The 25899-nt window shown below is 40.8% G+C and overlaps 1 protein-coding gene across 2 annotated transcripts in view; it reads left to right on the plus strand.

The window, feature by feature from the left end:
• XPO4 (exportin 4) overlaps window positions 1-25899 on the plus strand; it is a gene marked incomplete at its 5' end in the record, with an annotated part of 81988 nt that overhangs the window by 14242 nt on the left and 41847 nt on the right. For both annotated transcript variants that reach the window (XM_082010431.1, XM_082010432.1), the window contains 3 exons: window positions 10081-10186; window positions 13819-13960; window positions 14219-14357. In XM_082010431.1, coding sequence (XP_081866557.1) covers window positions 10081-10186; window positions 13819-13960; window positions 14219-14357 — 387 coding nt within the window. The remainder of the gene's footprint in view (window positions 1-10080; window positions 10187-13818; window positions 13961-14218; window positions 14358-25899) is intronic.

Consider the following 25899-nt stretch of genomic DNA (forward strand, 5'->3'; position numbering starts at 1 on the left):
TCAGTGGAGAACCTGTAATAGTCTATATTTGGAGGTCAAATTGTTAGTAGAGAAATAAAATCTAGGTAGTTTTTGTTGCTTATCTTGGAGAGGAAGTCTTATCTCAGAAAATGTTCTGATATTGATGGTAATGATTTACTTTGGCTCTCTAGTCAATTAATGTGTATATCCAGTATTTTATATAAGACCATTTCAAAACTGAGAATAGATCTTACAATAAACCACAATTTATCTCCTGTTTCACTTGCAAAAGGCTTACTAAAGCACTTCAGCTCCAAAATACAAAGCAAAATCTGGTATGAAGAGAAAAAAACCTCTTTTTTTCCCTATTGTTAAGTCTCTGCATGAAAGCAAGACATGAGTTGAGTAGATGTGTAGGAGGTAATTCCTTCAGCAGTCACGCATTTGTTCCAAATATATACTGAAAAATACTGGGCACTCTGGGGCTTAAATAATTAAAATCATAATTACTTTGGGGAAAGATTTTAAAAAAAAAAATCAAAGTTTTTGTTCAGAAAGCCTTAAATCTCCATCATATTGTCTCTACTGCAGATTTGGTTGGAAGCCATCTGTTGCAACTTTCTTACCAATCTTCAAAAGTAATCTTAAGTATCTTTTAAATTGGAAGATGAGTTACTGCTGTAATTTAAATTATTACTCCAAAAAGCAAGTGCAAAGAAAGTAATTGGAACATAGTTGAAGTTGTTTATTATGCTAGCTAGCTTTTCTGTAGTAACTTAGCTATTACTCAAGGCTCTGGCAGTTGTGTAATGACAGATCTGAATTGGACAGCAGAAGCTGCTATCAGTACCAGTTGTCTAAACTGCCTTCTGGCCTGGTGCCCGAGGCAGGAACGTCTGATCCACTTGTGAAGCAGTTGCCGAACGCTGCAGAGCCGAGCATCTTCATGTAGCCTGAATTGTTGGCTGGTGGCAACTGCTTCATGAATGGATCAGACATCCTTGCGTTGTTAGGTATCAGTGTCTGCTAGAGAAGTAGTGTGAATAGCTGAGAACAAAAGTGTGGCTAATCATCCAGTTCTCTGTGTCTGACCCCTGTATTTGATCTCTTTGATTAGCTAGTTTAATAAGGCGAGTGACAGTTATTGAGTGTGCTGTGATATACTGTAGGAAGAAGCTTATTTAAAACGCTTGAAAAGTGTTACTGGTAGAACTGGGATGGAAACTTGTTATGGCTTGACTCCATGGAAGTCAGGGTAGTGCAGACTTGGGGCTTGTTGCTTGATGTGACTTTGGTGGAGTTAAACTTGGAATCTTCTTGTTCGGAGAATCTGATTCTTTTGTATAACTCACCTATATAGCAGAACTGTGCTGGGGAGTAATTCTCTTAAGGTGTTTTTTGTTATTTAAGATACAGAAATTTGTTTTTAGGGGGTTTTGAGCATCTTGGAGGAAGAGCACAGTAAGTTAAAATTTTATGACTTTTGATCATTTAGGTGTGTTGCAGCTATAACAATTGCTTACATGGATAGAGTAATACATTTAGCTGTCCTTAATGCAGTATGTGCACTAGTTGAAAATTATTGCTTGCCCTTGTATTTGATTTTTTCCCTTTTTTTCTCTTTCTCCTTCTATTTTTGCCCATACTCCCGATCACCATCACATGGTGTTGCCCTGCACATGCTTTTCAAGTTCACTCATGATCTTTCTCCTTTGCATATGCCTCACTGTTACTTGGCTTCCCTGCGTGCTGGGAGATGTTGGCGAGCCATCTGGGCTGCTTCTATTCCTTCTCTGATTGTATCTTGCCTGATGGTGGCTGTCAGCAAGGTCCAGACCCAGTGGTGCCATTGCCGTCTGTGGTAGCTTTTGCTTATCCTTGTGTATTGATAGAGATTCAGTTTCTTATTTTTGTCTCTGTTAAGACTTCCAGGCTCTCTGCAGCACCAGAGTTTAGACACCATTCTGAAGAACAACTAGCGTGTTTAATTGGTTTTTCATAAGCTGATAACAGCCCACAGACCAGAGTTTGGGAATAGTTTTATTTTGCCTCTGGGCTGCATGGAAGGCAAGATTCCCCTACGTATTTGGGGAAGCTCAGTGTGGAGAGTTTGTGGTGAATTTTATGAAGTCACACTTCAGCAGAAATCTCAGATTTTTGTTTCTGCCCTTGTCAAGTTTGTAATGTTCTTTACTTGCAGACATAAACATTGCCTTTGGCAAGAAAGTTCCTTCTTGGCTTTAGCAGTAGCAGGTATAAGCAATTTGATCTTTTTTTTTTTTTTAAACCCAAGAAAATTAGTAGGCGTGTTTGCCTTTCCATAATCCTACTAGTGTTTAGGCTGTACTGTTCATACCGTAGGTGGGACATTTTTTGTAGGTGAGAATACTGTGGGTGTCAGCTTAAAACACTCTGGTGCACTCTCTCTGTGTTCTCTTAAGCAGCAAAGTCTGGAGGAGTGCATGACGGTTCTTTGTGACATACTAAATTGCAGATTTCCCCCAGTGTAATTGTAGAAAGATGCTGAATTCGGTTGTATTCAGTGCTGTCTTGCCACAGCAAAAGTCTGTGAAAAATCAGAATTTGTCTCTAGCAAACTTTTCTGTCTGCAAGGAATGAATGCTGTTCACCCCATCCTTAATAATGTTTATATACAATCGTGGGAAGGATTTTTCTTAGCAAAAGTGTGATGCAGAGATGACAGTGCAAACTGGTTAACTAAATCACACTTAAAATATTCAATTATTGATTTTAATAATGTCTCTTGAATGTTAGATGCTGTTAATTTTAAGATGCTGTCACTGTCCACAAGTGACCAATAAGTAATATTCTCTGGCATCTAAAATCATTAAGAAACTAATGTCACTTCTAATATATGATCAGAAAATGGTTGTATTTTGTATGTTTATGATGATCAACATGAAACTTTTCATAATTTTTTTTAAGGCAAAAAGTGTTTTCAGAGGTAAGGGGAAGGAGGTAAAAAAGTAGACACCACTTCAAACGTGGATGTGGTGTTACTTCTTCAGCCTGTTATTGGCGAATACATGGTGACTTCAGCTTTAGTCTTACAAAGAGAGCAACCCATTGCTGTTATTTGCAACCCATTTGGTACCTTTTTCACGTCTCTATTATCTTCATTGCTTGGCACACTCCATCCTGACAAGTTGTTCTGGTTTAACCCTAGCTGGCAACTGAGCACCAGACCACCACTCACTCACTCCCCTGCAGTGGGATGGGGAGGAAAATCAGAAGGGTGAAAGTGAGAAAACTTGTGGGCTGAGATAAAGACAGTTTCATACGTAAAGCAAAAGCTGCGCATGCAAGCAGAGCAAAACAAGGAATTCATTCACCACTTCCCATTGGCTGATAGGCGTTCAGCCATCTCCAGGGAAGCAGGGCTCCATCATGCATAAAGGTGACTTGGGAAGACAAATGCCATAACTCTGAATGTCCTCCCTTCCTTTTCCTTCCCCCAGCTTTATATGCCGAGCATGATGTCATATGGTATGGAATATCCCTTTGGTCAGTTGGGGTCACCTGTCCCGGCTGTGTCCCCTCCCAGCTTCCGTGCACCCCCAGCCTCCTGGCTGGTGGGGTGGTGTGAGAAGGAGAAAAGGCCTTGACGCTGTGTAAGCACTGCTCAGCAATAAGGAAAACATCCCTGTGTTATTGATGCTGTTTTCAGCACAAATCCAAAACACAGCTCCATACTAGCTACTATGAAGAAAATTAACTCTATCCTAGCCAAAACCAGCACACAAGTCATAATTATATGTATTTATTTAGAGGTATGTTACTGAGGTAGGAAATGCTTGTACTAAGCATGTGGTTCTGAATACATATGTGTAGCTTCAGATCCTCTATCTGCATCTAATAATACTTCTATTTAAAAAAAAAAAGGAGCAAAGCCCAAGCCCCTTACTGTGTACCTTCACCAGTTGTTTCCTAGTCATGTGTGTATTTTCCACATGACAGTTGGTCTAAGCCTTTCTCATATCTATCTGTTCTGAGTGTCCCTAAGAATTAATATTTTAAATTACTTGTAATATCTGTTTCTGTTCATCAGTTTCTGCCTAATACGCCAAATTTTTAGCCTTTTTTAATCGTTCCCAGTTGTGTGGTCCTTTCTTGTAGCATCAGTGAATAATACAATATCATTTAAATTGATGGTGTACCATCAAGGGAGGAGCAGAAAAAAGATGATCAAAGTTAGAAATGAGAAATCTGTGTTATATAAGGAAGAAACAAAGGTGGGTTATTTTGGGGAGGAAAAAAAAGTGAGTGGCAATATATAAACTTATGGAATTAAATGGTGATGCTGTATGAGGTGCTCTTCTTTGTCTTCCCATGGTAAAAAAAGGATAGTTGCAGGCAGTAAGAATGGGAAAGCTAGTTAAAAACCCACCAGTACTCTCATGGCTGTTGAGGAACCCGTGCTGTTTGGAGTGTTTAACATTGTTAATCCGTTGCATTTGTGACTTCTGCATTTTTCAGATCAGTGGATTGCTTATACTAAGATTGCCAGAGGTAAAGAGTTGCTGTGCAGAAGGTTGGCGCACCTCCTGTTTTGTTAGTAGGGAGAGGGGCGATGCAGTTTCATCTGTGATGCGGTTTCTCGCAATGTTCTTATAGTGGTAAGAAAGGGGAGAAGGAGGATTTAAAGGGTGTGTGCTGACCTTGAACTCACTGAAGAGAAACTTTCATTGGTGATGGAAAGCTGAATCCAGTTTTGTTTTTATCAGGTTCCACACTGGAAAGAAAAGGTAGTTGCTTGGAAATTAGGTTTAGATTTTTGTAAAGTAGCTGGTCTAATAGTCAAGGAAGGTAAAACCTGACTTGGGATTAATTTTACACGACAGTTCCTGTCTTTCCAAAATAATTATCTTGTTGCTATAACACCCATGTAAGCTGAGATATCTCCTGAGAGTGATCTGATTTTTTTGTTGTTTTTAAAATACACAAAAAGTGAAAAATCAAATGTAGGGTGATAGAGGAGTCTGCGAAAGGAAACTATTAGGACTCTAATCAAGGATATAAGACCCTCTCTCTTCCTACCGTTGAAGATCACTGCCTGACTTTTGAAAGGCTTGCCCGTATCTGAGATGCAGACTGAGGGACTTGTCCTTGGCAGAACTCATCTTTAAGTACAGAAGGAGCTGTAGTGCATTCAGTCTTCATAAAGAAAGTTGGAGCGTGCTTACACTACACCAGAAAAATGCGTTTGGACCTATGATTTCCACAGATTTTCTGTTTGGCTCATCTGTGCCAATGTGTTCCTTCAAACTGCATCTGTCTGCCTGTATCCCAAAAGATTAGAAAGATGCCGACTGCTGAGGACTCAGTCCTGTATTTACTATAATATGGAGAACATCAATCTCTGGCTCTTTTCTTCTTTTTTTCCCAGCCCTCTTTTCTGACTGTGAGGTGTTAAAGGTGTTTTCTACTTTTGACTTCACAGACTATTTCCTCCTAAAGTTTAGTGTTTCTGCTCTTTTCAAAAAGAATTTTTTTCCACTGGCTCATTTACTGTTGATGGCTTGAGGAGAATCATCACAATTATTTGTGTTTGAAGAAGAAGAAGAGTGAGAAGGGAAGCAAAGACCTTGACTTTCCCATGCTTTTTCCTTGAGCAGAAAAACCGCAGTAAAGGCTTTTTACAACCACACAGGGAAGGTATGGGATTTATGTAAGCACATGCAGGTTTTAGATCTTCTAACATATGCTTATTGGCTTATCACAATTTTGTCATCAAATACCTTACCTTAATTTTTCTCTCTTTTTTTTTTTTTTGTGTGTTTTGTTCGGAGTTGTGATAGCAGGACATAATAAAGTAGAACAAACTGTTTCTTTGTTTTATAAACTGGATGACATGAAACGGAAGGGGTTACATTTACTTTTCTATTAGTTGTCTAGGGTTTCAGGTAAGTTTAGTGGTCCTGAAGGTATTAGTGCTAGTCTGCTGGAGTGTTTCTAGTCTTGTATTTTTTCAGTTTCTCTTTCCCCTGTGGGAATAATCGCCATTTGAGTCAGCAGTCCTGCTGGATCCGATCAGTAGGCACTGCTGTGGCTGTTCCTATTCTGTATCCAGACAGCCTTGGTAGCTCAAAGGATGTAATTTTATTTATGATACTGTGTTATATAGGAACTCTATTCTTATGGGGCAGTGTCTTGCTATGCTAAAACCAGAAAGATGATTGTTGTCCTGGAGAACTTTTTTAGGCAACCTCTAAGACAAGAGAGAGCAGATGGGTGTTAATGGTAACATCAGTACAGAAAGGAAAGTGGTATAGCTGGAAATAGTTTCAAATGCCAAAAGAGCCTGATCATGACCACACTGGTCTTTAATTTCCTGTAAGCTGGATGCTAGAGAAGAGTTTGAAGGAGACAATTAGAAAGAAAACGGTGAATGTGTAGGTATTTTATGGGGCGACCTTCCAAGCATGATGGGTACTTGGGGTATGTTTCTAACCCTCTTGTGCCGAGGGGACGCTGGGCATCAGCTTCAAGGGCTCTTGGCCTCACCTAAACCGTGTTCTTGTAATGTGAAATTTGTGTACAGAATATGTATATGCTGGGCTTTCCTTTAAAGCCTTTCGTTAGCTGGACTTTGCTTTCAGTGTGCAGATAACTACTGTTCGAATGCAGCGAAGGCAGCAGACTGTGAGCCTTAAGCTCCCTCTGGTGGCTCTATAGTACAGTTTAAAGCTTACCTGTTGCAGTTGTCTGTTCTGGACAGTTTTGAGAGTATAAGTGCGTAATGTGTTATTAAATTATTGTTATTTTAAAAATTAATACAGGAATATGATGTGCCATATGCCTTTCCAAGGTGCTAAAGGTCTTCTGTAATCAGACTTCAGAGAAGAGTTAAAATAATGTAAAGTTAGAGGTCTCTTTTTCTAGTTATTGTAAGCATAAGGGGATATTTCCCATAAAACTTTTAATTCTGTCTTTTTTTAATGGTGACATAATTTGCTGCTGATGTCCCTGAAAGTGCCTGTAAGTATTACAGAACACTGAAAATGGATACTATTTCTATGACAAACTCAGATATGCTTTGTTAATGCAAAATCAGTTCAAGATCAGGTAGCCCTAATTTGCTGCTCTTGCTCTAAGAATGTGAATGTAAATGACCCCAGACTTGCAAAATATTATGCTTTGTCACTTACACCCAAAGGATTCCTTCCAACTTGGCTGTAATAAGTGAGGCTTCATGAGACTGCAGAGCTGTGAACTGCAAGGTCAGTACTGCTGAAAGGGCAGTGTCACTCCACTCCTTTTCTCCCCGTTGTTGCACTGGCTCTGGCACTTGCCTGACTTCTTGGTGCTTATTAAAGTAACAAAAAAGTGTTCATTCCCCTTGCCCTTTTTTTTTGGGGGGGGGGCCTAGTTGACAGAAGGTGACAAAGACCACACAGGTGAGAGCAAGAGAGGAGTGAGACCTCTCCTTTGGTAGCAGAGAGTTATTTTAAAATAAGTCACTTGTCTCAAGAAATTTGGTTCTTAGTTCTCACGAAAATTCATTGACCAAAGCTGTGTGTTCCTTGAGACTTCAGAGTATTCCCATGGCATTGCACCGTAACAGAGGCTGTAGATTAAATGTACTTTAAATGGTAATTGGTGCTGAAAAAAGCACCAGCCATAATGTCTTATACTGTGCTGGCATAGGCTTCTGTGCTGACTTATGGTGAACCAGGCTGGGGGACTGATCCAGATGAAAATAACCTGCCTTTGGTGGGATACTTTTCGGTGATCAGTTCCCCAGCCTGGTTCTCTGTTGATTTGCAGAAATGCTTGCCCATGCAGCAGAGAAGAAAGTGGGGACTGCTTTTTTGTTTGGTTTATTTGCAATAGCACTGACCGTAGTGTATGTCAAGCTGTTGCTGTAGAGGTCATTCCTGCATTTTTGATAACCTGCTCCAGATACTCTGCTGGCATCCAGTACAGCTGGCTCTGTTGCAATGAGTGTAGCTAGAGTCCACACAGAGAAGTACTGTCCTTCAGACTGCAGAAAGCATGGGTGGTTGGCAACAGCTCCTGCTGATGGCTGGCTGCATGCAGGAGAGTTGAGCTGTTATCACAGAAATGTGATGTGCCCCAATTCAGTGAGGCTGATGCTTTACAAGTTTAAATTTGCTTTAAAAATTATTAAAAGTTTGGGTTTCTGCATTGGGTTGGAGTTTGCTGATGCTCAGTGTCCTGGAAGGATTCGGATACCACCATGGACCTTACTTCTGTGTCAGCTGTTCAGCAGTGCGTAATGCCCCAAATATCCAAAAGCTTTTCCGTGCGTGCATCTGTGTGCAGCCTGCTGACTTACACCCTGAGATGCTGCTCTGGGTGAATGGAGGACAGGCTTGAGCTGAAGGCACGCTGCCATCTACCTGTATGCACAACCTGACATCTACTGACGCCTACCCAGAAGGGGCCATGGACGAACACTTGTTTTCTCCCCAGAGCTGGTAAGTTTGACCTGTCCCGTTGTACGTTCAAATCACTGTCCAGGGAGGTCCTGCCCCGAATTGGCTGTAGCAGAGCAGGTTTGTGAAGGGGCAGAGCATTTATTCTGCATCCACGAGGTTTTTTTGCAGCTGCCTTCTTCCACTTTTTTTGCTCCCTTCCCAAGGCATTCATAACATCTGCACTGGAAAAGTTGTGAGAGTCAGAAATCTGCTGTGCAAGAAGGAGCACAGCTGTTTATTAGGACCCCCTTGGTCCATGCATCAGCAATCTGTTTTCCTTTGCTTCATTTAGTCAGATTATTGAAGAAATGATTGAGGAGCAGCAGCTTTAATCTGTGGTGTTATTAGCTCATATTTGAATCTTCTATTGTCTGTGTTTTGTCAAGGTTGAAAGAATTAAATCAGATTTGACATGTTTTATTTACTGGAAAATACTTCTCAAGTTAAAAACCTTGGTCTTTATGCTAAGTTCTTTGTGCTTTTATTCCCAAAGCAGTAGGTACAAATCAAAACCAAAAGACACTTGGTACGTATGTTCTCCTCAGGTTGCTAGGGACAGGAATTGAGTTTGGAAGTTCAGCTGCAGTTCAATGACCAACTCTGTCACCTTGACCTGGCTCTGTAGTTTTTATGCAATCTTTCTATGCATGCATGTTCCTCTCAAAGGCTTATGGCAGCTTATGCTGCCTTCTTGGTGTCAATCTCCTGTAAGAGTATTTTGTACCATGTGCTTGTTCAGAGAAATCCCAAATAGCAGAAATTGGACAATATTAATGGCGAAAGTGGAGAGCAGCGTGGTGTTGTGAACAAGCCCATGTTTTCTGCAGGGTTGTTTTTACCTTGTGGGACAGCGGGGGAGATCTCAGGGTTGCTTCTTGAAGTGAGGCTGCAATACAGGTGATATCCCACCTCGCAGTGATCCAGGTTACCACTTAGTTTCATGTTTTACCTATAGTTGATTTTTAGGTGGAAACCACCATGGAGCTGCCTTTCAGCAGTAATGGAGCAGCAGGTGCTACCTGAGCAGTCAAGGTGCCCATGTTGTATGGGGATGGATATATAAGAGCATGGGTATAGGCAGCTGGGGAACTGCTGTAGCCATCCCTAAATGAGCTGACCCCTCTCTCAAATTCAAGCCCTCAGTCAGTCTTTAAGATGGCAACTTTAATGTGAAACACTAGAGGGTAGTCTGTTACTGCCAATACTTTATTTTAGAGCATATCCATAGTCATGATTTTTTAATCCCTTGAATTTATTATACAATTCAATATCTTAAAGCAAGTGTAGAACTGAATAAAAAAAATGATGCTTTGTTTCTGTGACTGTGAGCGTGGTGTGCAATGATATTTTTGGTTTGAGTAGAAAAGGGATTGGGTTGAATGTAGAGCTGACTTTTGTCTTTCTTCAGAAGTGTCATTAGGAGCACAGTACTTAGAACTACTCACTCTGTCTGATGTCTCAATATTCACACTTATGTGTACACAATGTAAATACACAGTGGTATATAAGAAGAGGCCTTGACTTGTACCAAGAGATACTTGATTTTGATGTTTAACAAGGCAAATATTTGTGAGTTCCTGACATTGCTCATATGTATTTACAATCGAAGGGGGGTTTTAGTATTGAATAACTTTTTGTTTGTTTGTTTTTCCTTCAGGCACCACCTTCCATGGTCAATAATGAACAACGCCAACATGCTGAGCACATATTCTTATCATTTAGAAAATCAAAATCACCATTTGCTGTTTGCAAACACATTTTGGGTAAGTTTTAATTTATTAACTTAAGCATGTACCTGTTTTTATAACTGGAACTGTGCTGTTCATCAGCTGGGAATACGAAAATTAGTTTTGATACTTTTTGATGGAGATAGTTTTTGAGAGAGCATGAAGCCTATTGCTGCCCTTTGGTTTTGTTTCTGGCAGCTTTAAAGGCTGCAAGTGCAACTTCGTGTAGCTAAGTTCCTAAACTGATTAAATAGATTCATGTTTCCTCTGCTACATGATTATTTTAATACTGTCTAATCTGTAGAGCTTGTAGAACTGTCTCTAGTGTGATTGCTTGGCTTGATGTTTCCCATTGAATCAACCAACAATGCAATTTTATATACTTTCACCAGATTTTTGCACTGGTGCTGAACTTTCCCATAGTGAGAATTTATTTCAGGTTGAATGTCTTAGTAAGTTGCTATTAACAGCTCAACTGTTGTGTTTAAAAAAAAAAAAGTAGTTAGAAAAGTTTCTGTCCACCTGGTAGAAGCAATAGAGTATTGATTCAAAGTTTTGCGGGATTATACCTGCGGAGAAGGGAAAGAGATAGGTAGGTATCACCTTTTATCAGAAATGTCTTGGGTTTTAATGAAATGCTGTAAATGTGGTTGTTACAAGTCTTTAAAAACAAATCTGTTTTTACAGGCGCTATAGAGACTTTAACTAGAGTTTTGCAGCTAAATAATCTGAAAATTGCAGGTACAGTAAGCATCTAAGATTCCTGTTCAGCACCACTGTACTGACCAGATGTGAGTGTTGGGGGGGAGGCAAGGGGGAAGTTGCAGTGAAAGCTGACTCCAAAACCTGGTGAGGAAAACCTGGAAATTTGTGGAAAAGAACACATGCCAAAAACACAAAAAGCAACTTTTCTTTCAAAGAATTTGCTAGAACGAACAGAGAAATATTAGAATTATGTTTAAAATATTATTTTATACGTAATTAATTCTATAGCACTTTTTTAAAGTTATTTCTAAATTTACTGGATTGGATATGCACAATTAACAAATATTGTGATGTCAATATTGCAGGCCTACTACTGTGTTGTCAGCACAGTAGTATCAACAGCAGTAACTTATACTGTGGTACATAGAGCAGGCTGTGGTTCCTTTCCTACACCCAGTCCCTAACCAAAATTTTTTCTACAAATGAGCTGCTTCTAGTTCTAGTATGTTATATTAGCACTTCATCTGGTCCTGAAGACTGTAACCACATTTTTTGCTTTATGGGTCTGCAAAATTGATGCTTTTTAGAGAATTTCAAGTGGGCAAAACCCCATACTTAAGTAACTTTGCAGAACATTGTGGTCTCTTATAAGTGATGTATTTGTCACTAGTCAGAAGTAATGGAAATTTGTGAAATAAATACCTAGTAGTGCTATCTGTGCTAAGGGATACATCACTGCGTCTTGTTCTCAAAGAAGAGAATACTATTTAACATTAATAATGAAATACCACTGCAGACATTTTTCTTTTTTTTCCTTCTGAAATGTGGCTGGGTGGAAGGAATGTGATCCTGTTTTTAACACCTTTTGGATGCCTAGAAATACTACATCCTTAAACTGCTCATGTGCTATCACCATTGAGAAACAGATATTTCCTCATGGGGCAGGTTTTTCCTGGCAGTGGCTTCTCCAGTAGGCAGTTGTGATGCTGAGACCTGGAAATGAGAGACTTTTCCCCAAACTTTGTGCTTCATGAGTAAGTGTTTGTATAGTCTGTATAGAACAAACAGCTGGTTAACGCTTGGGAGGTGAGAAGAAAAGCAGAGATGATGAAATTGGGAACCAGGAAGGGAAACAAACTGTTCATGATGAATAAAAGAGTTAAAGTGTACTGAGGGGATATGTGCAGGTAAGGATGGGTAGAAACCAGAGGATCAGAGCAGATGGGTTTAAAAAGAAACGGCGGGGGGGGGGGAAACGGTCAAGACAGGAATAGGAATGGAGGTAGAGACAGATAACAAGGATGTTGACGGTGTTAGATAGTTACTGTATAGTTTCTTTAGAAACCTGGAGTTGAACCCAGGAAGCATGAAGCTTTATGTTCTTCTACTTTAAGCTTGTAGCTCTTAAATGTACTGGCAAAATTTGTCCTTGGTAACTTCGTGTAGAGGATAACAGTGCTCTTGACGAGTTATAAGTTTACACCGAGTGCTGGCCGTCTGTGCTGTTAATGATTGCAGTTGTGCATCTGCAGTACTTGACGCAAAGGAGAAATTCCATCCTCCTTTTTTTTTTTTTTATTGATAACATTCTCTTTTTTTTGTGTGAGCTTTGTATGGTTTGAAAAGCCAAAGATCAGGAAGATAGAAAATCCCAGAATTAAAATACCCACGCAGGAGTAATCTGGCTCCTTTTTATGTGTGTGTTAGACATACACATGAATCTTTTAATTTAGTGGTTACTTAGTTTTCCAAATTAAGCTAAGTAGATTTAAAGGTGGTTGATTTAAGCATGCTTACATGTGTAGCATTTATATTTGGAGCCTGATTAAATTACTTAAAAACATTTTAGCAAATTTGGCTGCTATCTTGTATATAAAACTTGCATATAAAGGAAATATATATGAAATTGTGTGTACATAATCAGGGGAAGAAAGTTTGGTTTGTAGTTGTTTAAAGCCCGTCATCCCCTGACTAAGGCTTTCTTGAATAAGCCCATTTTTTCTAGTCCTGGCAGGTCACCCACCATAGCTCAAACTCTGCTTCTTTTTCAGGAATTTTGTTTCACATTTCATGCTTTTGCTACCATGTGGCTACACCTTTTCCGAATGCTCTTTCTGTGTTTGCTACAAAGCTCAGAATGTTTTGAAACTGACTACTAAGACACTACCTGCTATTCTTAAGTTGAAATTTTTAAAAGGAAAGGAACAACAACAAAAAAATCTCTGTAGCTTTCTATCATCATATAAATGAAATTCAAATTCTAGGGGTTTTCTGTAAATTATATTTTGTAGTCACACAAACTGACATCTTTTTCTAGTTTCTTTAGTGCATCTATATACAAAGCAATCAGATACTCAGATAATAAGGGCTAGTGATTCCTACGCTTTTGTAGAAAGTTATATTTTGATCATCTCAAGATAATACAGAAGCTTGAACCTTAAATACACCAGTCTGTAAAACTTTTGTTGTAATAATTAAACACAAATGTTTTCTTCATGTGTAAGTGGACTTGCTTCTCATTACCATCCATAAAATACATGTAGTTCTATGCACTGTTGATTCCAAAGGCAAGCACACGAATGACAGAAGAATCTTCAGTTCTGGTATGCCTGACAATTTAATCATATCTTAATGTGTTGTGACTAAATCCGTCACTTCTATTTTATTTTGTTCCACAGTTGTGTTAGCATTCTTATTCTTGATTTTTTTGGCCAGTCTCCTCATGCAACCAACTCTCTTCCCCTGACTCTCTGACTCAAATAATATTGAACAATTTGATAATTGGGTTATTCATTTCCCTTCCCTTTCGAGGTGTAAATTCTTTGCCTGATTCCAGAGCAACAAAATTCCATTTAATAATAAATTAAGTAACAGTAAATTCTGTGGTTTTTTGTTAGAAATACATACAAGCTAAATACATGTATGTCTTCTGATACTCAAATTGCCTTCGTTTTTCCCCACAGAAACTAGTAAAGTGGACTACGTCCTTTTTCAAGCTGCTACAGCGATAATGGAAGCAGTTGTAAGAGAATGGATTCTCTTGGAAAAAACTAGCATTGAGTCACTGCGAACATTCCTTCTAACCTATGTCTTACAAAGGCCTAAGTAAGTATAGAAAAAACACCTCTGAACATGTAGGATTCTGCATAAAGTATGGGTTCTCCTTTTATTTCCAAGGGTAGCAGCAGAAGACCATTTCAACAATAATTTGTCTTCCATTCTTAACACTTAGTTGAATTCTGTAGAGGTGTCAGCTTTCCCTTATGAATTCACACAAAATGTTTGAAAAAGAGACGAGTTTGAAATTTTATTGAACATTAATGTTGAAAATTATTTGCAAATGTATTTTTGTAATGTTTACAGCCTTCAAAAGTACGTTCGGGAGCAGATTCTATTAGCAGTAGCGGTGATAGTGAAACGGGGATCATTAGACAAATCAATCGACTGCAAAAGCATTTTTCATGAAGTCAGCCAGTTGATCAGCAGTGGTAACCCCACTGTGGTAAGTATTTTATTTTCTTCAAAATTTAAGCAATTTCTATCAGCAGCATAAAGTATATACTTAGCGACTATAAAATCTTGTATACTTCTCTAAAAATAAAAATTAGTAATTAAGGTGGTAGCTATTCAAGCAATCGTTTACCAAGTTGGAGATTTTTTGAATAAGAATGTTTTGAAACTTGTAGTAGTATGTGTAGTTCTTTGGTACACAATTACACCGTATTTCTTGGGGAATAGGTTTCTCTCAATAGCTGTTTTAACTATCACTAATGTGATGGGGATTTCTTTTCCTGTTTCTCTGGGTTTCTTTAATAAAACAGCATGATCTAAAATGGATTTTCCATTAGCTGGGAGGTTCTCTACACACTGTATTCCCCTTCCATCTGTGCAGTGCTGCACCCTCCTGTGGCTCAGCTGTCGGAATAGGCTACCCAGCAAGAGGCATAGGCCTCTGCTGTTCTCTGGGAGACGGATAGGTGGAAAGAAAGGGGTGTGAGGAAGTAAAACGTGGAATGGAAATACAAAACTTACTCTAGATTTAATGTCATACTACTAGGGGTAAGTGTTACCTTCCATACTGAGCTCAAAGTGGAAACAAGGTGTCCGATATCTATCGATGCATTTAGTGAAATTCCGTTTGCTATGCCAGGGGATAAGTTTAGAATAGGTCATAATAGAGGCATGTAACTAGAGATTAAAGAGAGGTGATTTTTCTCCTACGAAATGCAAATCGAAGATTATGTAGATTCCATGCTGAAACTTTTAAATGAAGCTTTTCTCAAACAAAACAAACCATGAGGGAACGGACTCCTAACATTGCTGAGAATTTAGAGCAGCAGTTGTACTAGATGTGAGTGGCAAATGTTTAACTCTGAAAATTTGATCAAAATGTACTAGAAGTAATGCAGCTCATGTCATGGTCCTAAAAATAGGGTGTCACCTCTGAGCGCAAGTGATATCCCCCCAGGGTAGGGCAATTTCAGTTACACTTCTAAACCTCAGTTTCACTGTTGTTTAGCTTAAGGAGGACATTTCAGTGGTTTTGGTTGTGCATAATTTGGTTAGAAATGGGTATTTGTTAAGGAGAACAATGTTCAGTTCATGCTTTTTTCCAGGGAACATAGCCTTGTTATTAAAATAGAATTACAACTGAGATTTTCAGGTTTTTTGTATACTGGTGTGTATGCTTATGTAGTATGTGATCTTTCCATAAAGGTACAAAAGTGGAGTAAACTGAAACCTGGATGTTGGCAGAGAAGTCCTCTCTGAACTAACCCTTGTACAGTCCAGCTTCTGCAATTGTATTCTGTGCATGTGTTAATGTACAGACAGGCTGCACTGAACATAGCTTACAGCAAGCTAAGACTGCCAGCTGTAAGGATATCATCCTGGGCTTGCTGCAGAACAGAGCACGTCGCAGAGGAGCTCTGGCTGGGGGAAGGGACAATATCTCACCCTCCTCCAAGTTTCACTCGCTGCCACCATACAGAGACCAAGTTTGGCTTAGCTTTTCTTTTCCCTTTATCAACCCCTCTTCACAAGTATTACTTTCTCCATAATTTTTTCCAAAGTATTTGTGCTCAGGTTTTAAGAAGGGTATTTAAAACATCTTTAATATATAAAGATGTTTTCTATTCTGGTATGCTAATACAGTGTACTACTAAAAATGACATGTGATGATGCTGGAACATCTTTTCTGTAAGGCACGGTATATCTTTGTTAGTCTTTGGCAGGCTGGTTATAAACACATGCTCCCAGGTATTATATATAATATACATATGTATGTATATTATATTTATATTATAAAATAGTTCTCATTCAAAATAATGTTCGTGTAATCTTCTGAGACTTTGCTGCAAGAGAAACTCTGGTACTGGCACAGCTTCATGTGACCCAGCACTTGGCATACACAATAATAAGCGGCAAAAAAATTGAGTGTTAGCATAGTACCTGCCACAGCTGAGCTCTGAGTGGGTTCAGGGCACGCCTCTTGTATAAATATATAACTTTGAAAGGTTGTATGAAAGAATTCATACAATGAATTATCTACTTATCTTTTCAAATATGGGTGGGTGTTTTTACTAGTGTCTCTGTAGTCTTCAGCCATGCCCAGCAGGCCATTTGGAACCAACAGTGATGCAGTTGCCTCGCTGTGTGGAGTCTCAGCAAAGGGTGCTTCAGGATACGGTATGTAGCTCAGGGAGTGGTACTGCTTTCAAGGGACTTCAGAGCACTGGGGTGACTGGTTGAAGGATCACGGGTAGTGTTTTCCTTAATCCCTTCAGTGGCAGGGAAGAATACTGAAAGGAACAGGAAAACACACCTGATTAACACGTGGCTCAGAGGCTGGTGCTGTCAGCAGAATTTTGTTTTTTTTGATCACGGGGAGGTTTACACAGCACCGGGCCTGCTGGCGGCAGATGAGGTTTGGCTATCTCAAAGGGGGAAAAGGATTCTCGCTCATGAGTTGGCAGGGCTCGTTGAGAGGGCTTTAAACTAGCTTCAAAGGGAGAAGGGGATAAAACCATCTTGCTAGAGATGAGCCTAGGGGTGGCATGCTGGAGTTGGGGGTGAAATCGATAGCCCAGCTCAAGTGCATCTACACCAATGCACACAGCACAGGCAGCAAACAGGAGGAGCTGGAAGCCATTGTGCAGCAGGGCAGCTATCACTTAGTTGCCACCACAGAAACATAGTGGGATGACTGTCATGACTGGAGTGCTGCAATGGATGGCTATAAGCTCTTCAGAAGGGATAGGCATGGAAGGAGAGGTGATGGGGTGTCTCTGTATGTTAGGGAGTGTTTCGGTTGTATAGAGCTCAAAAATTGTGAAGACCCAGTCGAGTGCTTATGGATAAGGATGAGGGGGAAGGCCAACGAGGCAGATATCCTGCTGGGAGTCTGTCATAGACCACTCAACCAGGATGAAGAGGCAGACGAAGCATTCTGCAAGCAGCTGGCAGAAGTCTTACAATCACTAGCCCTTGTTTTTGTGGGGGACTTCAACTTACTGGACATCTGTTGGAAGTATAACACAGCAGAGAGGAAACAGTCTAGGAGGTTCCTGGAGTGTGTGGAAGATAACTTCCTGATGTAGCTGGTAAGTGAAGCTGCCAGGGGAGGTTCATTGCTTGACCTGCTGTTTACAAGCAGAGAAGGACTGGTGGGAGATGTGTTGGTTGGAGGCCGTCTTGGGCTTAGCAACCATGAAATGATAGGATTCTCAATTCTTGGTGAAGTAGATGGCGGGGGGGGGTGTCAGCAAAACCACTAGCATGGACTTCTGGAGGGCAGACTTCAGCCTATTCAGGACACTGGTTGAGAGAGTCCATGGAAGGCATTCCTGAAAGGCAAAAGGGTCCAGGCAGGCTGGACATCCTTCAAGAAGAGATCTTAAAGGTGCAGGAGCAGGCAGTCCCCATGTGCCACAAGATGAATTGGTGGCGAAGACGACCTGCCTGGCTGAACAGGGAGCTTTTGCTGGGACTCAGGAAAAAAAGGAGAGTTTATCACCTTTGGAAGAAGGGGCAGGCAACTCAAAAAGAGTACAAGGATCTCATTAGGTCAAGCAGAGACAAAATTAGAAAGGCAAAAGCCCAACTAGAACTCAATCTGGCCATGGTTGTAAGGGATAACAAAAAATGTTTTTACGAATGTATTGACAACAAAAAGAGAGCCAAGGAAGAACTCCATCCTTTATTGGATGCTGGGGAAAACATAGTGACAAAGGATGAGGAAAAAGCTGAGGTACTTAATGGTGCCTTTGCCTCAGTCTTTAACAGCCAGACCAGGTATCCGCAGGGTGTTCAGCCCCCTGAGCTGGAAGATGGGGATGGAGAGCACAATATCCTGCCCATAATCCAGGAGGAAGCAGTTAAGGACCTGTTAAGCCACCTGGACACTCACAGGTCTGTGGGGCCTGATGGGATCCACCTGAGAGTACTGAGAGAGCTGGCAGAGGAGCTTGGCAAGCCACTCTCCATCATTTATCAGCAGTCCTGGTTAATAGGGGAGGACCCAGATGACTGGAGGCTTGCCAATGTGGCGCCCATCTACAAGAAGGGCCAGAGGGAAGATCCCGGGAACTACAGGCCTGTCAGCCTGACCTCCATGCCAGGGAAGATAATGGAGTGGTTCATCTTGGGGGCACTCACAAGGCATGTGCAGAACAACCAGGTGATCAGGCCCAGCCAGCATGGGTTCATGAGAGGCAGGTCCTGCTTGACCGACCTGATTTCCTTCTATGACCAGGTGACCTGCCTAGTGGATGAGGGAAAGGCTGTGGATGTTGTCTACCTGGACTTTAGTAAAGCCTTTGACAGCGTCTCCCACAGCGTTCTCCTGGAGAAACTGGCGGCTCTTGGCTTAGACAGGCATACTCTTTGCTGGGTAAAAAATTGGCTGGACAGTCAAGCCCAGAGAATTGTGGTGAATGGAGTTAAATCCAAGTTGGTGGCTGGTCACAAGTGGTGTTCCCCAGGGCTCAGTTTTCAGGCAGGTCTTGTTTAATATCTTTATTGATTTATTTATGGATGAGGGGATCGAGTGCTCCCTCAGTAAGTTTGCAGATGACACCAAGCTGGGGGGGAATGTTGATCTGCTGAAAGGTAGGAGGGCTCTGCAGAGGCATCTGGATCAATGGACTGAGGTCAGTTGTATGAGATTTAAGAAGACCAAGTGCTGGATCCTGCACTTGGGTCGCAACAACCCCATGCAATGCTACAGGCTTGGGGAGGAGTGGCTGGAGAGCTGCCCGGTGGAAAAGGACCTGGGGGTGCTGGTTGACAGCCAGCTGAATATGAGCTGGCGGTGTGCCCAGGTGGCCAAGAAGGCCAACAGCGTCCTGGCCTGTATCAGAAATAGTGTGGCCAGCAGGAGTAGGGAAGTGATTGTGCCCCTGTACTTGGCACTGGTGAGGCCGACTTCGAATCCTGTGTTCAGTTTTGGGCCCTTCACTCCAAGAAGGGCATTGAAGTGCTGGAGCATGTCCAGAGAAGGGCGATGAAGCTGGTGAGGGGTCTGGAGAACAAGTCTTACGAGGAGCGTCTGAGGGAACTGGGGTTGTTCAGTCTGGAGAAGAGGAGACTGAGGGGAGACCTTATCGCTCTCTACAACTACCTGAAAGGGGGTTGTGACAAGGTGGGTGTTGGTCTCTTCTCCCCATTAGCAGGTACTAGGATGAGAGGAAATAGCCTCAAGTTGCACCAGGGTGGGTTTAGATTGGATATTAGGAAAAATTTCTTTGCTGAAAGAATGGTCAAGCATTGGAACAGGCTGCCCAGGGAGGTGGTGGAGTCACCACCACTGGAGGTGTTCAAAAAACATGTAGACGTGGCACTTCACGATATGATTTAGTGGGCATGGTGGTGTTGGGTTGAGAGTTGGACTTGATGATCTTAGAGGTCTTTTTCAACCTTAGTGATTCTGTGATTCTATGATTCTAAGATCGAAGTTGTGCTGTCAGTACAATGCCATGCAGTGTCACAGGTGTTTCTGCACTTCACTGGAGAGGTGTTCATATTAGTTATTTACAAAAACATGCCTTCTTCCACCTGACTGGGAGGGGGCTAGGATATGAGTATTGGGAGAGATCAGCAGATGTTTTCCAGCCCTCTGTACTTCCCTGAGTCCTTCCACTTTTTGACACATCGTTCATGTGATGTGATGTGCACTCTTGCCTCCAGCCTGGTACGCTCAGGTGTCAGGAATCTGTCACACCTTTGTCACTCCCAATTCTCTATTGAGTCTCTTGGTCCCTTTCTGTATCCTGCTCAGACTTCTGCTTTGTGTTTCCTCTGACGTGCTGCTCATGCGTTTGCGTCTTCCTACCTGAGGATCACTCCAGCAGCTGAGAAATAACATATGGAGTCAGCAGCAGGTCACTTCATAGTTAAAAATGTTTAAAGCTCTCAAACATGGCTTTTAGTTATTGATAATGGCTTTCTACAGCAGTTTGTAATTGAGAGAAAATCCTTTTTTAAAAAAGCGAAATGGTCTTTTGCCTGCTTCCCACTTGCTTTCTCCTCTCTGCTGTCTCTGAAGCTTCCTGGCCCTTCTTTATCTTACAAGAATAAAGTAGGTACTTAATCTTTTCTATTCCTGCAACCCTCCACCCAGGTCCTGTGGGACATCTGTGCTAGTTCTGTGTGTGTTACACTTATGCTCCCTAAAATCCTTGGGACTTCTCAGTAACATGTTAGGGTCAAGTCCTGAAGGTTGGTCTAGTGAGAACAGCAACTGTAGATAGTACTAAGTGTTTGCATGTGTCCTTTTGCAGGATTTGATATGCTTAATATGATAACTTTTCAAGTATTAGTTACAAATATTTTTAGCAATGATTGTATTTTGAGGATGGAATTTGAAGGTATGTTGAGTAATGCTGTGGCAAACTGACATGGGACCAAGACTGATGGATGAACTGTTGAGAATGAAAAAATTGAAAGGAAATTGCAAGGAAGAGAAGGAAAGGAATAGTGATGAGAGGAAGAAAGTGGGCAGGAGATTAAAAAGATGGCTTTCATGTTGAGTAATCTCTTACTAGTGGAACACAGTTAAGGAAATAACAGGGCACTAAAGAGAGGTAATACTACAGGGATGGGAAGGATCCATGGTTAGAGACAGGGTTTGAACCTGGAGCATTGGCTCCTGCTGCTTCTCCGCGGTATGGACCTTTATGGATCTCGTGAAAGAAACCTCTGTCCAAGAAGGGAAAGCAAACTATAGAGGGTCTGGCTGCCTATTAATTTATAAATGAATTTAGGTAGTAATCTTCTGGGAGGACAAGGATTAGCTTTGGAGTTTCTGGTTTTGCTTTTTTTCTGGCTCCTCCTGTAACGTCAGTACAAGACATCCTCCTGCTCGTGAAGGAGAGTCTGTAATCTCCCTCCAATAGCAATTTCAGGATCTCTTTTCAAAGTCTTCATCTCTTGGGGGACAGAGCTTCTGGCCATAAACACAGTATCATGGGCCAATCTTAAAATGCTAGTTATATGTTTTCTATCACTGACTTCAAGATTTGGAGAATTGTGTGGGACAAGTTCTTCTCAACTATAAATGCCTTCAATTTCTTGGCCTTTTCTTTTTGTGTTAGAATATTCTGCTTTTGCATAGCTAAAGGATTTCGTTTGTCCTTCATCTATGCCAGAAGGACAGGAATCCTGGCAGCTAATGTTACTGATTCCCAGGAGGAGGAACTGGTCTGCATGTGAACACAGTCAGATAGACTTGGTCTAAAACTGGACTAGTATATGTGTTGCACCTCGATTTCTTCCCAAATGTAAATAAGCAACTGCTGTAGACCTGACATGGGACTGGGAAGCAACAGAAGCTGTGGGTTTTTTTAAGATCTACAGCACATACAGCAGAATGTATTCTAAAATAAAGCTCCATCCATACCTGATGCTAAATTTTTCCATATATGCAAGCAGACTTGTCAAGACTTACTGGAAGAGCTCTGGGATTGTAGCAGTTCCTTCTCTCTTAAAATCTGTAAATCTGTTGGTCTGTTTCCCAATGTTCATGGTTGGACTAGAGGAGAGATTCAGATGCTTCAGGTTACCTAAAACCACTGAGGAGTGTGCTGTGGATGGATGTCATGTGAACAGTGGGAAACATTAATAAACAGAACTCTAGGCATTCATCTTCCCTGAAATTAATCTAGCAATAATAATTGCTGCATAGATAACTAGTTACATTTATTTAGCATTTATGGTTCTTATTTCTATTCTTCAAGAGAAATTTTACTCCTAGATCCCTGTCTAGCTGTTGCTGTCTCATGTGGTAGGGTAGGATTTGGAGAAGCTCTCATGACTTTTACATATTTGACAAAACACCTCCATTATTTTACCCCCCTCTACCCTCAGCTCTATCTTCTGGTCTAATAAAATATTACCTCGTCCTGTGAACCTTGGTGCCCTTGAGACATGTTGAGTATAAAAACCAGATGGTTAACCAGGATGTTTAAGCTGTTTCCTTCATGCTGACAAGTGCTCTACAAAGGCCTAAGGTACTGTGTTAAAGATTGGTTTGGGAATTTTAGGATCCAGAAACTATTTCTAATGAGGTTAAAACTCGGTAATAGAAATGTAAGAGAACTTGAAAACATAAGTATTTTTTTAATAGCTGTATTAACCATGGTGCCTTTTAAAGTTTTCTGACCTCTCTTTTGAAAGAGAGCCTACTTTACTGGAGATGCAGTACAGCAGGACTCCAGCTTAGTTGCGTAATAACTTTAATATCAGGAATTGATAGCTCCCAGTATTATCATTTACAACGGAGCTACAATTTCAAAGACAGGGCTGGGAAGTGAGGAGGCATGATCCCGAGGAGAGATGTGTTCCCCCTGTTCTATGTATGGCATCCAGGACGCTCTGTTTCCTCATTCTCATGAGATGTGCAGGTGTGGAGGCCCTCACCTGTAGACCTCAGAGATCCACTGGGAGGAAGAAATGATGCCTTTCCATGTGTTACACCTGTATTTCTTTTATTGCTGTGGTGACACACAAACAAACAGGCTTGAGGGGAAAAGCCTCTTTAAGAAATTTATTGATCCTAGCTGCTCAGTCTTTAGTTCCTCTTCCTGTCAGAGGTGCTGCCCTTCTGAATATATATATATATATGTTCAGTAATAAACTGGAGCTGTGTGGGAGTCTACTTAAAAACAACCAGCGTTGTACCTCTAACCTTTTGGGTTTTTTTTTTTCCTTGAAGCAAATCTGCTGTGGAGCACAGGCATGTAATGCAGCCAGGCATATCTGGCAGTATGGCAGGCAAGAAGGACCAGGAATGAGTACTGGGAAAAGTGGGGGGAGAGAGGACACCTGCCTGCCAAAGAGCATTTGCCAGGACGATGTGTATTTAAAGCTGGGTGATACTGATGGTGAGCTGCATGGGTAGTCTTACTATTCATTATTTTGAACGTAATTGAAAGTCTTGGATTTGTTCATGCAGCTAGTGTAGGAATGAAGATTAACTGGTGCCTTTCAGACAAGATTCTGGTGAAGGATATGTTACCTCTAGATAAATGTTTTTCAGACCTTCACTTTTTTTTAGATTACTTTTTTTTTCTCTCCTGATTCTGCTTCACAACTTTGCTTGTTCCCAGAGAAACAAAGAAAAGCATGTTTTGCACCCTAAGCTCCAGCAAACTGTGCCGGGACCTCTTCCATTATTAGTAGAGGCTGCTACTTCCTTTCTGTCTTTGGCCAAAGCCTGCATGCTTCACATGCCACAAGATCATCTTCCTGTGGCCCCCAGTGATTGGCAGAGGAATTGGTTTTCTCTTTCTCAGCTCAACCTTGGGGGCTTCCCTTGCTTGGTTTGGCTGGTTTCCCCACAAGGAAGGGAAGCAGGGTCTCGCCGGTTGTGCTGCTCGAGGTGTGGTGTGTTAGTCTGGTGCTGCTTGTCTGTCTTTGCATGGTGGCAGAGGGGGAATGGGAGGAAAGGGGTGCACTGCCCAGCCAGTCCCTTGTGCTGACAGCACAAAACTGCAGCTGTGGGTCCTATTCCTATCATCCTATCATCCTGTCCCTGCTCTACAGCTTTTTTCCACCAATTGACTCATTTGGGATGGAACAAAGGGAAAATCCAGTGGGTTCTTCCTGGTGCTTGCTTATATTTCTTCAGAATATATTCTGGTTTTCTTTGGTTGGGAACTACTACTTCAGCTCCTGGGTTCCCCCTGCCCCCATGCTCCATTGCAATACTCACAAGTTTAAAAGGTGGAGTGGCCCCAGTTACTCTGTGTACATAATGGTATTTTTTTTTGATCCTGTTAACCTTTCCTTTTGAAGTTGCAGCTTACATTCTGGGGATTTAAATACTCAAAAAATGTTAGCAAATACAGCTGTGCTTATTCAAGCAAGTTAAGGGAGAAGTACATTATTGCCTTTATAAAAGAAGCCTTGCTTTAAACAATATATTTGGTAAAATTGCTTTTGACACAGATTCTCACTACAGAATTTTATCATCTAGGGGCAGCGCAGCTAATTCTACCTCTGATAGATTTTCCTCTTTGATTCTTCCTGCTCTTGTGCAAGTTAAAATTAGCATGTTTAGTGATATTATTAAACGCTTCTTGTGGCCTCCCTTTGCTTTCATTAACAGAGTTTACATTATATGGATAGGGATAAAAAGTCCTCTAAATGCATATTTAGGCTAGCAGTGATCTAACGTAACAGGGTAGATGTTCTGATTTTTCTCTGTTCAGGCAAGACCTTTATTCTTTTAAAATATACTTACTCATTTTTCTGTAGGTATAAATGACACTTGCAGAAGGTGGGGGGGATTGCTTGATAGTTTAGGTTTTGTAGTAAAAATAAATGATTTAATCAAGGCTCTGACAACCTAGCTGTATTTCTGCTCTGAATTTCAGGGCAGAGGAGACACTTTTGGTGTTGTAGTTCATGCTGCTTTGTCTGTTGGCTTTTCTGCCTTAGAGCTGGTGTACCACATGTCCATTTTTTCCTAGGCGGTATTTGAACTCTTCCTTTCAGATGCTTTGTAACCTAACTACCCTCAAATGAAGCAGTTCACTTATTCCATGGGCAGTCCAGGCACAACTGTGAAATCCCTTCAAACATTATGGCTTTAACTTTTGTTATAGGGGACATTCCATTTGGAGGGATAAGTTGCATTTACCTTCTGCATCTGAGTTTTATGAATTATATATAAATGTTGTTTACTGTTAAATGGTGCATAGTCTTTCTGTAGTGTCTGTGTTTTATTAGAGTAATTTAAAAAGAAAACCACTAAAACGATGTTACTACTGGGTGTCTGATTGCCAAGTTAATCTCTTATCACAAGTCCCATTGATCTTCTGTTTGAGCAGCTGAGAGTCTATTTTATGTATAGCGATCTTTCATAAAGTTTATTCCTGGTAATAAAGCTAACTGGGGTGAGTGCCAAGCTATTCTCAGAGGCAGTCCGCTCTCAACAAGAGAAGTATTTTATTTTGTTAGATGGAGATATTGTTTGGGTATGTACTTGTGGCAGAACTAGTGAAATTACTAGCGAGTGAGTCAAACTAGGTTCAGAGGTGTACTCTTACTGGTATGAAGTTAATAGCATTGCTGTGCAGTAGACATTTAGATCTGACTTTTAATAAGATGCCCAGAATCACATGAATTTTCTACTTATTACTGTATGGTATTATTAAATTGGATTCTTAATCTTTTCAGTGGCATGGCAAAAACCTTAAAAAAAGCACACTACAAAAGAACAAAAAAAAACCTTCCACCCTAGAACTTTGCATGTATTAAGTGCATTAAATTTTATTATGTGCAAGAGGAAGTAATTTTATTTCAGAGTGCAACTGTATTGGTTTATCTGAAATTATGTTGTTTTTAAGATTCTTGAAATCTTTCTTCTAATAGCCTCCATTTGCGTTTAAGTACTTAAAGTGTCTTCATACCAAACATGCATGTAAATTAAAAAGTATTTCAAAATACTAGTAATTAACTTCACTGAAAGTTACTTTTCATAAAGTAAGATTTTACTTTTAGTGAAGTTTAAATTTTATTCCAGAGTTTCTGAAGAGTTCAAT

This window comes from Phaethon aethereus, assembly GCF_964289735.1.
Source record: "Phaethon aethereus genome assembly, chromosome: 1".
NCBI lineage: Eukaryota > Metazoa > Chordata > Aves > Phaethontiformes > Phaethontidae > Phaethon > Phaethon aethereus.